Raw genomic sequence first — 16,123 nt, forward strand, 5'->3', positions numbered from 1 at the left:
ACCCGACCCTTTCCTCCAAGGTCAACTGGTCCGCCGACTGCCCCGTTTGCGTACACGCCCGGCGCGCACGAAATGGGGGCGCAGTCAGGGCGGTACGCGTACCCGTCACGGGATGGGTCACCGGAGGTGGGCGAGTCCATGACGGGGCCGTCACCTTCGTCCATTGACCTCAACCGTGCGCCGGCGAAATCCAAAGGCCCCAAGCACCTGAGAGCAGCAGCGATGGCCGGTGCACGCAACCTGCTCGACAATTTGTCGACCGAGCGCGCGCAGCCACCGTTGCAGCCACCGTCCACCGTGCAGGCCCCTCCGTCTTTCCCACAGACAATGCCGACGACCGTGCCATATCCTTCAACACAGCAGGCTCCCCAGCCACCTCCCATTGACACAGAGGAGGACACCACTGCATGTCCCGGCAGCATTAACATCGAGGAGGAGCCGTTGTTCGCTCAGGAGCTCACACAAGCCGCAACGGCACACGCTCGAGCTCGCTGGGTAAGCAAAAGAACCACCAACTACACGAAGAAGGAGGACAAGGTGCTCGTCGAAGGATGGTTGACCATGGGGCAAGATGCATTGACGGGTGCCGAGCAGAAGGGGCCCACATTCTGGCACCGGATCTATGATTATTTCCATGAGCATCGCAAATACGGACTGGAGCCATTTGAGAGCGACCGCAGTGAGACATCGCTCCAAAAGAGGTGGGGAGCAATTCAAACGGAATGCAACGAGTTCCAAGCGGCGTATGATCACGTGAAGCGGATCCCCGTTAGTGGTATGGGTGTGAAGGACTTGGTATGATTCTTAACCTCAACTTATTCATCCAATGTTTGCACATATGTTTATCGTTGTTGTCTCGCTTTGCTCTAGGTGTGGCAAACTTTGGAATTCTACAAAAGCAACAATGGAGAAAAGACCTTTGCCTTCCCTCATTGTTGGAAGGAACTCCAAGGCACCCCCAAGTTCCAAGAGGGGTACGAGGGGTACATGGCGACCTTGACTGGCAACAAGACCGCAAAAGATGCCACGGTCATTGACCTTGATGGTGGGCAGCCTTGCGGTAGCTCCGCTTCTCGTGCAAGTCATCCACACGGCCACAAGTCAACCAAACCGACATTAAGCGTGATGCTTCGTCCATGCTATTGTTTGGCACTTTGAAGGAGCTGCATGCGGACAGAGAGGTGTCCACGGACAAGAGGGATGAGAGGAGGCGCCGGGAGAAAGAAGAGGACAGAAAGAACTACTTTGATGTCCAAAAGAAGAAGCTTGAGATTGAAGAGGTCAAGGCCAAGACCAAAGCTAGAGAAATTGAGCTCAAAGAGAAAAAAAAATGAGCTCATAGCAATGGCAAGGGTCAAAGAGGTGGAGTTGAAGGCAAAGGAAGTTGAGCTCAAACGGCAAGCCGAGGACAACCTCGTCATGAACGCCGACTTGACCACCATGAGCGAGGCGAAGAGAGCTTGGTTCGAGAAGAGACAGAAGGAGATCCTAGAGCGCCCAAATTGAGTTTACAATCTGAATTGTAATTTTTATATTTTTTCTCAAACTATGGCACATTTTAATTTCTTTATCATGCTACAGTTGATATTATTTTATGCTATTCGATATTATTCTATATTTGCTAGATATTATTCTCTATTTTTAAGATATTATTTATAAGTATGTGTGGCCAGATGGCCTATTTCCCAAAGAAATAGGCCGAATGGGCAAATGGGTGGCCGCTGCGTTGGGCGCAGCGTGCGACCCAAACGGACACGCAGACGCGGGGCGCTGTCCGCGTGTCCGCGCGGCCACCCAAACGGCCCAAAACGGACGGCCCAGAGCATCCGTTTGGGTCGCATGGTTGGAGATGCCCTTAGGTCCAAAAAAATGTTGATGTAGTATTTCATTAAGAAGGAGAGATACGATTAGAGTAGATAGATTTTGTATCATATGTTACGAGAAAAATTAATGTCAAATAGATCTTGTACACATATTTACATTGGGATTCTACAAACAATAAATTTATAAGATTATGATACTACTCTATATGACTACCCACTATGAAGATAGTATCATAAATAAGTATCATATGCATGATACTACTATATGATACCAGCCTAAACTGACATGGCAACCTCAAACCTGAACTTTGATTGATGTGTGTCAAGGATTGATCTATCTTTATCAAAGGCACGGTTCTGAAATGAGTGCATCATGTTCTTGAGACTGTCCATTTTGACCATATAAAGTTTTTCATTTTTTTTAGACGAAAGGGTGAAAATAAACCCGGTATGAAAGGATACCAGCTAGAGATAGAAGCACATGTGTGAAAGGCTAAAGACAGAGAGAAGAAGAGCAGGGCTATGCTCTAGTCTACTAGCACTCTAAAGGAAGCACAAGTCTTTGCCTAAACACTGATGGCTCTACTTGAAACTTCAAGCAACGAGATGCCACACCGAGGAACTGCACTAGATCAAACCACTACCACTTCACATCTTGGTACGCAGAGGACCACCAACATCTCGGACACCAGCTAACTGCACCAGTGAGAAGACGAAACTCTGGGTTCCAAAGGGCATGGCAACGCCTCCCGGAAGGAAAACGACGCCCGCGGGGTGCCGTCGTTGTCAGCACCGAACATAGTCGGCTTTCGCGGAAGCTCCAACACCCACCCGAAAACACCCCTATGTCTTTGTCGTAACAACCAAGCTATCAATCGGCTAGTGAAACCATCGGTAGCTTCCCGTGGCAGTGCACCAACTCCGACTACCCCCCTAGGCTCAGGAGTGGTCGCACAAACCGAAAAGCAAATCGTTTAAAAGAAGCTGAGACAATAAGGGGCAAAGCATCAACGAATAGGGAGTTCAAGGAGGAACTTGAAATAGACGGAATTCATAAGGAGGCAATAGTGGTACCAAAGAGAAGGCAATCGGTAACCATGGTTTTTCATCGGTCATGTTGATCTTGATGCTGCCAGCCCAGAGATAAATGACATTACATATTGTGCAGAACATGAAAATATTAAAAATTGGAATGGTGTTTATACGGTTGAAACGTTTTGAGAAACATTTCCAAATGCCAACGCCGCTTTCAGTCTAAAGTTTTTTTTTTCAAAACGATTATTTTATCTTGTGGGTAACTAGGCTTTGAAGAATCAAATAAGGTATCACTGCTCTTCTAACCATCCAAGAATATATTAATTTTCAAGACTATCTAATGTAAATTAATAACATGGATCTGAAATGGGCATCATGGGTTCTGAAGCGGCTAAAATGAAAAAAAGGTTTTGTAAAATTGTTGCATCTCTCTTTAGGTACTGGCCATTCACAGCTTCTGAGGGAGAAATTGAAATGGCTCTGCAAATGGTGGTTGAAAGACAAGATAAATGGCTCTATGGGAAAAGTAGTGTAGTGATTCACTTTTCTCAGGCTCTCCCCTTCTATGTCTTTTCTACCCGTTGGTTGTGCCCTTGTTTGTTAGGATTTATATTCTAGCATTAAAAATCTGTTTGATGATGGTTGATTTGTGGCGTTGTCGTGGAAAAAAATTGTAATATGATTTCTTACTCTTTTCAAGCTTCGAACCGTAATTAGCATTGCACACTGAACAAACTTATCATCGGTAATGTGCTTGTGCGATTCAACATGTACTCCCTCTGTTGTCTAGATACATGTAAATTTTAGCAAAATTGAGACGTTTTTGGTGGGATGGAGGGAGTATAACACATGGTCTCCATGTGGGTTGAAGTATTTTGCTATTTTTGAACTCTTTTTTTTGCATATCATCTTTTGTCCCCATCTTTTCTTAAAATCTATGAATCATTCGCTAACTTGTGAGAGGTGTTCTTCCTGGATTTTGCAGGAAATGGAGTTTCATTTTCTGAAAAAAAAAATTCCTTGTTGTCCAATCTCGGGTGACAGGTGAGGGGCATCACCCCAATTGTCAAATCCTGCCGGTGCAACCAAAATAGGCTGAGGCATAAAATCAGTGTTGGGCGGTGCCGGTGCGACGGTCGTTGTTCCTCGACACCGACACGACATCGATCACCTATCAGTACGCGGAGAATCCAGCGCCTGCCCACTTTGCCGTGACACCACTCGCCGGTTTTCCTCCCCTGCTCCCGGCTCACGCACATGAGTTACTCCCGTCCCAGTGACATCCGGACCCCGCACTCGTTGACTCGTTGTGTCTACTAAACCTTGTCTACGCAACCAGAAACACGACCATGCTCGTACTCGATCGCGCGCGCGCGCACCGGTAATCAGTCTGACGGGGATGGTTGTTTCTGCTGCAGGAGGCGAAGGTGGTGGTGAGCGTGACCGTGGAGGGGAGCGCGGGGCCGGTGAAGGCGATGGTGAGGCTCGGCTCCAGCATCCGGGAGGCCATCACCGCCGTGGTGGAGAGGTACGACAGGGAGGGGAGGAGCCCCCGCCTGGACCCGGCATCCGCGGACTGCTTCCAGCTCCATCACTCTCACTTCTGCCTCCAGAGTAAGACCCACGCTCTTGCAACTTATAAGTCCGCCCTTTTAGTAAAATATCCCGCCCTTTTACTTGTTTGATTGATTCTACCGAAATATTGGCGAAGCTGTAATTGTTCGATCCTGTTCTTTGTGAAACCATTTTATCTAATTCAGCAAGTTTTTAGAGAGTATGCACTTGCAACCGACTAGTACAGTTAACCAGTTTCATCTTAACGTTACATTCAGACATTCAGTTAGGCAAACTGAAATCAAAGTTTGGCTTTTTTTTCGACATACGCTAGCTGGCCCCGGGCATATGCCGCATGGTTACTGAAGTCATATGCCTGCTGAACATTGGCTGATTCAGTTGATCTGTTTTAGCACATTTGTAACGGGAATGTTTTATATTTGTGGCGGTGGCCTTTCGGGTTATGAAAGCCACTTGGTGGTCATTACTGATTTTCAGCCACGATTATTTAGTTCCAGAAATAATTTCATTAGACAAATGGAACTACTTTAATCTATGACAATCATGATGAATTACGATGTAGACAGCTTATTTGATAGCTCTACGTGAGCATCTGTCTTTTATATTTTTTGCGGGTAAAAATAAAAGACAAGTTGCAACAACTATTATTCTGAAAAGTCTATGGTCATTTTGTTTATGAGCTAGAGTATTTTAACATAGCTGGCTAATGGTAAGCTCATTCACTGAGCTTCTTCACCCTCTATGTTAAAACTTTGAAGTCAACATTTTCAAATTTACTTTGGGAGTACTGTGCCCCCTGTGAGATTGATTTTTCCGCAAAGTTCAGTGGAGATGCAACATCCTGAGGTTTTTCCTCGCAGGTTTAAACAAAAATGACAAGATTGGAGATGTAGGTGGCAGAAATTTCTACCTACACAAAAATGATGGAAGCAACGGGCTAGTCCTTAAGAGGGAACAATCCGGTGTACATTTAAGTGGCGGTGCAATTACACAGAGCTACGGAGGAGCACTTGCTGGTGTCCCGTATCACCATCAGTTCTTTGCTATTGTCTCCAAGAAGCTAGATAAAATCGGCAGGCGATCGAAAAGGATCTGGAGGGTCCTGACCTGTAATTGTACATGACCTTATCCTGTGGATCTTGATAGAACGATAGTAGCCTAACCACTGTATACAGGGTGTTTAGTTCTTACTAGTGGTATTGAATTATTGATGGTAAGGAAGATGAGCTGATGTAAATATGTAATTGGAGCAATGGAGCGATAAGATAGCTCGCGAACGACGTGGCTTTTTATTCACGCGCCCAGCATGCCCAATGTTTTTTCTGTTGTATATCGGCAAGGTAACAAATATGGTCGTCTGCACAGAAAAAAAGGAAAAGGAAATGTGTTTTCAGTCCTCTATTAAGATCGGTCAGGGTGTTTGTACCTATACGTATGTATCTTGTATTGTACCTGCCAAGTATATATAAAGAGAAGAGGTGGAGGCTACGATCCCACGAAACCTAACTTGTTTTAGCATGGTATCAGAGCCATCAAGGCCGCCTCCCTTGGGGCGCCGCCTCCCTCGATCACCACCTCCGAACCGGTGGAGGGCCTCGAGTCCATGGGATCCTCCTCGACGCTGCAGGTATTGTACATGGTTGGCGCCGCCGTCTCCCCACCGTAGGCTACCATGGTCACCGCGGTAGTGCCCTCTAGCTCTGTCTGTCTCAACTGGACCAACTTCACGCTGTGGCGCGGGCTGACGCTCCCAAATTTCGCCGGAGCCAATTTGCACGGCTTCCTCGACAACTCCGTGCCAGCCCCGGCGACGACCGTCACCGAAGGATCAGGTGATGCCGTGAAGACCTTTCCCAATCCTGAGTAAGCCTGTTGGTGGGGGCAGGATCAGAAGGTGCTTGGCCTTCTGCTTTCCTCCATGGATGATGACATAGTGTCTCAGCTCATCGGCTGCAAGACGGCGGCCGCGGTCTGGATGTCTGTCCACGCCATGATTGGCGCCCAGACCCGCGCAAACGTGTGCCACATCCAGCAACAACTTCAGTTTTGCACAAAGGAAGACCTATCGGCGGCTCAGTAGATGAATAAGATGAATAAAGTTAAGATCTTTAGGTGGCAACTGTGTCAGGATGCTATTCTTACCCGGGAAAATATGAGAAAAAGGAATTGGCCTAGGTGTCCCCTATGTTCCTTTTGTAACTAGGTAGAAATGAATGATCACCTCTTCTTCTCCTACAACTCCTCGAAAGCTGTTTGGGATATTTTGGGGAATTCATTGGGTGCTCGTGGGGTCCTAAATCTTTTTGGCAAGCTATGACATGGCTCTACTCTTATTCCCCTCGGATGGAAAAATTCTATGTGGTTCTCATTGCCGCCATTTTTTGGGCCATTTGGAATGTGAAGAATATGGTTACTTTCGAGGAACAAATTTTGAGATCACCAAGCAAAATCATCTTCTTTGCCATTTCTTTGTTGTTCTAATGGGCAGGTTTACAGAAGGAGGCAGACAAAGATTGCTTGGCGGATGGGGCGGCGAAAATGATGGCTCGGCTTCGTCAATCTTCGTTGGTCGTGATGATCGGATGACTGCTTCTCAAACGGGTCCGATGCTGTTGATCACTGGTGCTTGATGGCGACGATGAATCATTACGTCTCGACATAGTTACCTTCTTTGCGTAAAAAGCAGTCGGAAACTCTCTCCCATTTTTCTCCTTTTGTGTTGTGGTTGTTCCCTGAAACTTAGATGCTGATCTGTGGTCGGTGGTATCAGGTTTATGCCCCATAGTGGGTGTTTGATGTCGAGCACTCACATTTGGTTTTCTGATACTGCCCCAATTAACTCGCTTCTAGTTCCCTACTCCCCTTTCTTATTTTTTAAAAAATACTCTGAATCTTGTTATTCCGTTATTTCAATAGAAAGGGAATATAAAGGGGTAGAAGCCCGGTTGGAAAAAAGTTTGGGCGAGTGGTGTGGATTTCGTTCTTCATTATCATTAGCCTAATAAGGCTTATATCATGCTCAACGACCACTTAGTCAGCGACAAGAAGAAGCTGGGCTTCGAGAAAAGACGCTACCTATTAAAGCCCTCCCGTAAATTGCCACGCACATCGCTTGTATCAGTTTCCTCTAACATCCTAACAAATCTCTAGCTAGCTACTAGCTCCGGTCAAAATTAATCGACGCATGATACTACTAAGCCGCTATGTACTTTGTGAGCGGGCTGTGTCAATCTAATCCAAACGGAGGGAGTAGTACCCAATCACACCTCTAGTTTTTTCAATTACGTAGTAGTACTAGACAGAGAAACAAAAGCACAAAACCCTGAAATCACATAGGCATGCCGGTATGCCACCGAACACTTCACAACTAGTTATCTGGAGTGCTATTTTTATAGGGTATGGCTGAGAACTAACTTTGTTTCAGTTAGATAATGTCATTAAATTTCTGTTGCAACTCATGATTAGCATGATATAAATAAAATGGTGTAGCACTTGAGTGAGCACAAATGCCGTGAGAGGTCTTGAGGTCTTCAGCAGGGGATTCTTGAATTTTCTAGTCAAAATGATAGCAGCGGATTCTTGTATTCAAGATCAGAGATTATATTACAAAATGGCCACATTGTGAGCGCGTCTTTTGCGGATAAACTCGATTTAAAATCCGATATCGAAGGAACTCGATGTATTCTAACAAGACTTGTACATATAAAATACGATACATATTAACATGTGTACATCAGCACATCACAGTAGCTTGGGCAGTTGTATAAAAATTCAGAAGATGATGTCTTCGTCCCTCTTGCCGCCACCATTCTCCAACATGCTGGCGGCGGCGGCGCCGAAGGAGACGCCGCGCTTGAGCGCGACCTCACCCGTGAACTTTTAAGATTGTAAATGTTCTGTTGCTACTAGGGAGAAAACAACAATATTTTTTTCAAGGGTAATTCTATTGTTTACTTTACACACATTGCTTAATGCAATAATCTGTTGCTCCCAACTTAATACTGGAAGGGATTCAGACGATAATCGTAAGGTGGATTATTAGTCATAGACACAGTTGGATCACGGTCTATGTATTATGTTGTAATGCCCAAGCGAATCTCGTAGTAATCATCTTGTCATGTATGGTCGGTATTCTGTCAATTGCCCAACTGTAATTTGTTCACCCGGCATGTTATTTATCTTTATGGAGAGACACCTCTAGTGAACTGTGGACCCCGGTCCTTTTCTTTTACACTGATAAATTCATCTACTGCAATCCTGTTATGTTTACTTTCTGCAAGCACTGTTCTCTTTAATTCCACTGCAAACATCTCTTTCCACGTGATACGTTTAATTATTTGTGTTCAGCAAAACCGGTGAGATTGACAACCTCACTATAAGTTGGGGCAAAGTATTTTGGTTGTGTTGTATGCAGGTACTGTAGCGGGGTTACAGTGGTCGGGGGGGGGGGGGGGGGGGAAAAAGTGAGATGTTTTTGAGTCTTGTCTTGTTCTAGTGTGCCTAAAGATCAGATTTTTATTCGTAATATAAGTCTTGTTCAAACCATCAAAAAAGATCGTATTTTTTATCCATATATACATGACAGTGTTGGATACACTTGAAAACACTTTGTGCAACACCTGCCATCGAAACGAGGTGTTTTAGGTTAAAGGGGATTTATTACAAGGGAATTAGATCGGACTAGTGTTTTAGGTAGGTTTTTTCAACAAAACCCCTTGGAAAAACACCCACCAAAACACAAGAAACCACTTACACCGAACAAGGCCTAAGTAGTTTTCGCCTCTGGAGTTGCTCGAAAATGATTTTTTCGGTCCTTCCTTTGAGCCGACCTACTCTTGATCTACATACTGTGAAATTAAAGTATCGTAAATCTTCTCTGGTGTAAATATGACCTTATAAATTGCAGGATTTTTCATGAGTCATCCTTATGACTAAACAAAAAAACAATACGGATGCCCTAGGAGGAAGAAGCTGTGTGGTCGGTGCATATCAGGTGAGTAGCAGCCGTCTTCAGTGTTGTCTTCCGTTATCGCCTCGAGGGTAGCAACATGAGTGGATGGCCATCGCCTACTGGTACTAGTCATCGATCCCCTCCTTGAGATCACACAGTTAACATTGGCTATGGTGGAGGTTATCCGCGATGTTGGTGAGGAAATGAGGAATGTCTTGAATCCAGCAAACTTTGACTATATCTCGCTGCCGAATCCCGCTGCCTTCGCCTGCAACGGCTCCACCGTGATCACCATCTTCACCTCAAATTGCGCAGACGTCTGGGAGCGAACTCATTGGTTCACCGGACATATCGACTGAGATCGGTTTACCGCAGCAGAACCAATAATACACCATGAATGAATTACTGACCAAGTTCACATGGAACAAGGAACAGTGGCTCTAGTACCGGATGTAACGGTCGTACAAAGGTAGCCTGAGATCTAGCACTGCGATTGGGGAATTTGAGGTAGAATGTAAGGAAACACTGAAAGTGGGGAGAGAGTTTAGCCGTGTGATGTTGATTTCATTCATCATTATCATTAGCCAAGTAAGGCTTATATCATGCTCAACTACCACTCAGTCAGCGACAAGAAGAAGCTGGACTACGAAAAAAGATCCTACCTATTAAGGCTTTTCCGTATATTGCTGCACATAGTGCTTGTATCAGTTTCCTCTAACATCCTAACAAATCGCTAGCTAGCTAGTAGCCAATCACACCTTCACTTTTTTTCAGTTACTAGCCAGAGAAACAAAAGCACAAAAACTAGAAATCACATAGGCATGCCACTGAACACTTCACAGTCATCTGAAGCGCTATACTTATAGACCCATCAATTCAGTTTTACTTTGTTGAGGTCATGTAAATGTAACCCATCAATTCAGTTTTACTTTGTTGAGGTCATGTAAATGTAACGTCAGGCTGTTAGCCAGGCAAATGTTGTGAGAGCCTAAGAGCATGTCTAACGGACCCCTTATTTTTCTGCCCCTTAAAACGCGAGTAGAGGGCCATGTATTCAATTTTCACCGGCCGAAAACTCATCCGAGCTAGGAGATTCCGTATCTCCACCCCGTAAAACAGAGGGATACGGGGTCTGCTAGCTCGGACGAGTTTTCAACCCCTCAAAACATGATTTTTGACAAATTGGATATTAGAACCAATACACCATTCACATTGAATAAAAGTTTAAAATCACACAATAATCATCATAATTATTACAATAATATTTTTCGGAAGTGCCAACAAATATTCTAATGGAAGAATTAAACAAATAACAAATGTTCCCGCAGTCAAACAATCAAGATAAATGTTTCACACATACAACAATAGGAAATGAATGTAAAAACTCATTGGCCATACAACTGCCAGTGGTGATCAATCAGATCTTGGGTGAGCTGGTGATGAGTCTCGGCATCTTCAATGCTGCGATGCGACGCAAGAAAAGCTTCAATTACATCAGGGTTCCGCTGGGGCTGCACTCGAGTGCCAACGTTGTCATAGAAACACGGCAAGTTCAACCCTCTCTCATCTTCAATGATCATGTTGTGAAGAATCACACAACATGTCATGATTTCAACAAGAGTTTTCGTGTCCCAAAACCTTGCAGGACCCCGGACAATGGCAAACTTTGCTTGCAAAACACCAAAAGCTCTCTCAATATCCTTGCGGCATGACTCTTGATTTTTGGCGAAGCAAGCTTCTTTTCTTGTTAAAGCCTTGCCTTTTTTCTCTTTAATAGACTTGACAAGAGTTGCATAGTTAGGGTAAATACCATCTGTGAGATAGTACCCCATGGTGTACTCATTGTTCATAATTTTGTAGTTACAAGTTAGAGCTTCACCCTTAACTAGTCTTGCAAATAAAGGGGACCTATTCAAGATGTTGATGTCGTTGAGTGTCCACGGTAGACCAAAAAAAGCATACCAAATCCATAAGTCTTGCGAGGTCACAGCTTCAAGAACAATGGTAGCATCACAACTTTTTCCACATTACATTCCATGCCATGTTTTTGGACAATTTTTTCATATCCAATGCATGCAATCCAAACTACCAAGCATCCCCGGCCACCCTCTCTTTTCATTGATCTCCATGAGTCTCTTCGTATCTTGCTTATCTGGAGCTCGAAGATACGTCTCACCATACAACTTGATCACCATCTTGGCAAACATACGCACACAATCCGTGGTTATTTGTCCACCAATACGAAGATACTCATCGGTATAGTTTGCTGGAATACCGTATGCAATCACCCTCATGGTGGCTGATATTTTCTGAAATGGGCTAAATCCCATGACTTGGGCAGCGGTCCTCAATTTGCTTCATGCCGAACATGAGCAGCATCTCCGTGTCATCGTCGTTCAGCAGGTCGTCGAGGTCCGAATCGTCGGAATCCGATGAGGACCAATCGGTCGACGAATCCTCCAAATCCTCCATATGCACATCTTCCGAAGTCATCAAGCAGCGTGATGCATAGATCAACCTCCAAACACGTCGATTGTTCCGGCGAAAACGAAGAGGAACGCGGCGGGAGTACTCACCGTAGGTTTGACAACGGAGGAGACCGCGGGGGTGCGGCAGCGCGCGCGGAGGGGCGCGGATCTCCGGCGGGGGTGCGGCGGGTGTGGACGCAGCGCGGCGTGGCTCGGCGGGCGGCAGAGGGGGCCGGATCTGAAGCTTTCCGGCGGCGGCGCGCGGGTGGCTACGATGACGGGGCCGGGAAAAACGGGTGCGAAATCTAAAATATCCGTGCGCCCTAGCTGAAATGGGATGCTGAGTTTGCCCTGTATTTCCTCTCCCATCCCGCACAAGTAGGGGGCGAAGAGCCGCCCCGTAGCTAAAACTAGAAAAATCGATACTGGAGACTGATTTATAGACGGCCGAGTAGAGCCCAAACCTGTATTTCGGCAGTTATTATAGGGGTTTGGTCCTTTTAATGAGTCTATTAGACATGCTCTAAGAGATCTTTTAATGGATTTGTTAGACATGCTCTAAGAGGTCTCCGTGGTAGGGGATTCTTGAACTTGAATTTTCTAGTCAAAAGGACAACTCGGGTTTAAGTGTTTCAAAATTCACATTGTATTCAAGATCAGAGATTATATAGCAAAATGGGAACACTACCAACCGCGTCATTTGCGGGCGAACTCAATTTAAATCTGAGGTCGAAGGAACTCGATGCAAATGTAATGTTGAGGTCATGTAAACTACTTATATAGATACATCAATTCAGTTTTACTTTGTTGAGGTCATGTAAATGTAATGTTAGGCAAATGTCGTGAGAGGTCTCCAGCAGGGGATTCTTCAATTTTCTAGTCAAAATGGTGGCAGGTGATTCTTGAATTCAAGATCAGAGATTATATTACAAAATGGGCACACTGTGAGCCGCGTCTTTTGCGGGTAAACTCGATTTAAAATCCGATATCGAAGGAACTCGATGCATTCTCACAGGACTTGTATATATACATATAAAATACGATGCATATCAACATGTGTACATCAGCACATGGCACTAGCTTGGGCAGCTGTATCAAAAGATGATGTCGTCGTCCCTCTCGCCGCCACCGTTCTCCAACATGCTGGCGGCGGCGCCGAAGGAGACGCCGCGCTTGAGCGCGACCTCACCCGCGACCTTCTCCACGGCGTAGAGCTTCGCCGCCTCCACCTGGCGCTCGAGCTCCCTCTGCTTGACGGCCTGGATCTTCTTGAGGCGGAAGAACTCCTCCCTCTCCTGCTCGTCCAGCTCGCCCCTGATGTAGGCGACCGTGTTCTCCAGCTGCGGCTTCACCACGTGCTCCAGCGCGTTCACCCTTCGGTTGGTCGTCTTGATCGCCTCGTCCAGGGTGAGGAACGACGTCTGCAGCGACGCTAGCTCCACCAGCAGCTCCACGGCGCGGACGTGCGCCGCGCGGCTGGCCGACACCTGCTGCCCGCCGCCGGCGAGCCCCGCGAGCAATGGCACCCTGGCTCCGTCGTCGACCAGGAAGTGCTCGAAGCGGGGGAGGCGGACGCCGGCGATGTTGTCGTGGTGAGCGCGTACTCGGAGGCGGGCGGGGCCTGAGACGGACTGCTGGACGACGTGCCGGAGTGGACCGCCGGCCACGTAGAGCGCCTCGGCGAGGGAGAGGGAGGCGCTGCGCATGGCGTCCCCCATGGCCTCCTTGGCGGCCACGATGCGCTTAAGGATGGCACGGAACTGCACGGTGAGCGCGTCTGACTTCTTCTTGAGCAGCGCGTGGCCGCGGGTGGCCGCCGCCAGCCGCGCCTTGATCATGCCCATCACCGTCACCGTCGGCACCACGGTCAGCCGCTGCCCCTGCCCCGCCATGACGCGCTGCTGCCTGAAGCTACCTAGTGTAAACCGTTGGCTCTGTGTGTGTATACTACTTGACCTGCCTAGCTCGCGCCAAATTCTTCATGCCACGCATTAGTGGAAGCGACACGTCGGCGTGCGTCCGGATGGTTCAGGAGGAGATGACACACTGACACAGGAGAGTGCAACATCTGTGCATGCAACCTCATGCTATTCGCATTTTCTTACGCTTTTACTTGTTTAGCTATCTCTTCAATAATGTCTGCGTGGCTAGCAACTTGAAAAGAAGGTTCTCATGTCTATCTCGAGAAAACAGTTGAGCTGATCGAGCTGGTACATAATAGTGGCACTTGTATCAAAATATTTCCTGTGATATGCTTTGAGAGAAAAAAAAATCATTTGCTCGCCTCTCCAGGGCGACCCAACATACCTACACCATCTTTTCTGCATGGGACACATTCAATCAATATATACACCACCGTTACATATTGCACTAGTATTGTTTTCGCCATTGCTGGCATAATTAACAACGTTTTGTAAATGTGGTCTTCATCGTCATGTTTCAAAGTATTCCATCGTCAGCCAGCCTCACAAACATCTCGTTGGGCTCATTAATTAATTTGATGCCATTTCATAGATCAAAGGGAGCAATGTGGAAGTCACTCTCACGTCGCTCCTTGCGAGGCGACCGGTAGGGAATCTTAATCCCCTTTGCCGTGAGCACCCCCTTCCCTCCTTTTCCTCCCTCGCCGCAGCCATAGGGCGTGGCCTGGGCCGGCACCAGCACCAGCGGGAACCTTTTCGTCCTTTCGTCCATGGTCTCGGTGTGGGCCGGAACCTTGGGCTTGGGTGTGGCTCGGCTATCGAGCGCCACAACGAGCGGCAATGGTTGTGACACGGCGGTTGGTGGAAGTACATGGCGTGTTGACGGATCTACACGTAGATTACCATGGAAGCGGGATGCGGTGGTCGGGCGATACTTTGTGGCAGATGGTGGCCTCGCGCACACATATTCAGCGCCCTAACGGAGCGCCCATGCTTGGAGGTGGTCGGAGGATCCCTTGGCCCTTGTGGCAGCGGAGGTCTCATTGAAGGGATATAGTGAACACGGTGTGGCCTCCTCCTCCCACTAGAGGTGGTCGGCTTGGTCGCTCCTGATGCAGAAGCTGATCGACGGAGACATGGTGTGGCAGAGCCAGCTGAAACCCTTGGTTTCGGCCTTTGGCCAGATCCGGTGATTAGGACATCCCATCTGTTGATACAACCGCTATACCTACAACCACACAAATACAAGGACCAATCACTCGAGCTCGTTCCAAACAACTTAACTATGAGGTACTTTCGTTTCTTGGAACTATTCCTCACATACATGAGAATATGATGCTGCCTAAATTAGATGTGTTCGTTAATCTTAGGAATGATGGACCTAGCATGGATGAGGAGGACAAGCATTGGAGTATGATTACGCATGGAGGAGATGGCAGCAAACATGTGAGGATTAAAGAGGACGCCCCAAGTGGAGATTTCAGAACTTTGAAGCCACCATAATGAAGAATGAAGACTTGGACGAAATATACAAGATTACACTTCATATTTTCGTCCATAGCATAATATGATGTTGCGTCACCTTTAGTTTTGGGCCAGGCTCATGTAATTTTCGCAGGAAATAAGTCAACCACTTTTTAGAGTCCGTATTGAAGGGGGAAAGACCTTCTAGGGTTTGGTTCGGCCACCATATGTATGGCTGGCCGAAATCCCACCTTTTCCTCCTTTAAATACCCCGTAGCCGTCACGTTTAGACTTGGATTTTGATTAGATTAAAATTTAGCCATTGCTGCAACTCTCGTGTACTTCTTTTGAGGCCAACGCCCAGAACAAGACCGACTATTCGAAATCCCATCTTATTCAATAAAGTTTTCATCTATATCCGCAATATTCTGATTGCATCATTAGTTCTTACTTGTTCTCGATTTTAGGTAGGAATTAAGACCCTCGCTGGTCAAGTTGATCGTGCATCCGCAAGATCAGTAACTCCCGAAGATTGTCCCAGCGATTGCATTGGCGCACGAGCTTTGCACGTGTAGTCGGATCGTCAAGCACGAACTCCACCAACAAATCGACGTTATCATACTCTCATCGAAAGATCGGACACCTTTGCCCTATCAAGTGGTATCAGATTTCAGGTTGCTCGGTAAGATTTTACAGTTTTCCTAGTGTAGATTGCATCTTCCATCATACCCATAAACCACGAAAAAGACAAAAATACAGTTAGGGTTTTAGATCATCCGTCCCATCGCCCCTGCCACGCCTTGCATTGTCTTTTCAGTTTTGCATAGTTGAATTTATGTTTGCATCTTCGTGTCGAGTTGCTGGTCTTAGCGTCTAGTTCCTTTA

The 16,123-nt window shown here is 46.6% G+C and overlaps 3 protein-coding genes across 3 annotated transcripts; 1 reads left to right on the plus strand and 2 right to left on the minus strand.

The window, feature by feature from the left end:
- The first annotated feature begins 4,207 nt into the window (after positions 1 to 4,207).
- On the plus strand, positions 4,208 to 5,729 carry LOC139832161 (uncharacterized protein At4g22758). The gene is given in 2 exon segments (XM_071821731.1): positions 4,208 to 4,472; positions 5,294 to 5,729. Coding segments are annotated over 2 exon segments (528 nt in total). The 3' UTR covers positions 5,557 to 5,729.
- A 5,040-nt stretch (positions 5,730 to 10,769) lies between these two features.
- LOC139832404 (uncharacterized) lies at positions 10,770 to 11,216 on the minus strand. The gene has a single exon (XM_071822158.1). The coding sequence runs from the start codon at positions 11,214 to 11,216 to the stop codon at positions 10,770 to 10,772; it is 447 nt and encodes a 148-aa protein (XP_071678259.1).
- Positions 11,217 to 12,753: 1,537 nt separating this feature from the next.
- On the minus strand, positions 12,754 to 13,855 carry LOC127309679 (V-type proton ATPase subunit D-like). The gene has a single exon (XM_051340436.2). The coding sequence runs from the start codon at positions 13,742 to 13,744 to the stop codon at positions 12,947 to 12,949; it is 798 nt and encodes a 265-aa protein (XP_051196396.1). The 5' UTR covers positions 13,745 to 13,855; the 3' UTR covers positions 12,754 to 12,946.
- Between the last annotated feature and the right edge of the window lie 2,268 nt (positions 13,856 to 16,123).

This window comes from Lolium perenne, chromosome 6 (assembly GCF_019359855.2).
Source record: "Lolium perenne isolate Kyuss_39 chromosome 6, Kyuss_2.0, whole genome shotgun sequence".
NCBI classification, from domain to species: Eukaryota; Viridiplantae; Streptophyta; class Magnoliopsida; order Poales; family Poaceae; genus Lolium; species Lolium perenne.

Bases quoted from the DNA above. Each gene is read 5' to 3' on its own strand.
- LOC127309679 (XM_051340436.2), bottom strand. From the start codon at position 13,744: ATGGCGGGGCAGGGGCAGCGGCTGACCGTGGTGCCGACGGTGACGGTG.
- LOC139832404 (XM_071822158.1), bottom strand. From the start codon at position 11,216: ATGGGGTACTATCTCACAGATGGTATTTACCCTAACTATGCAACTCTT.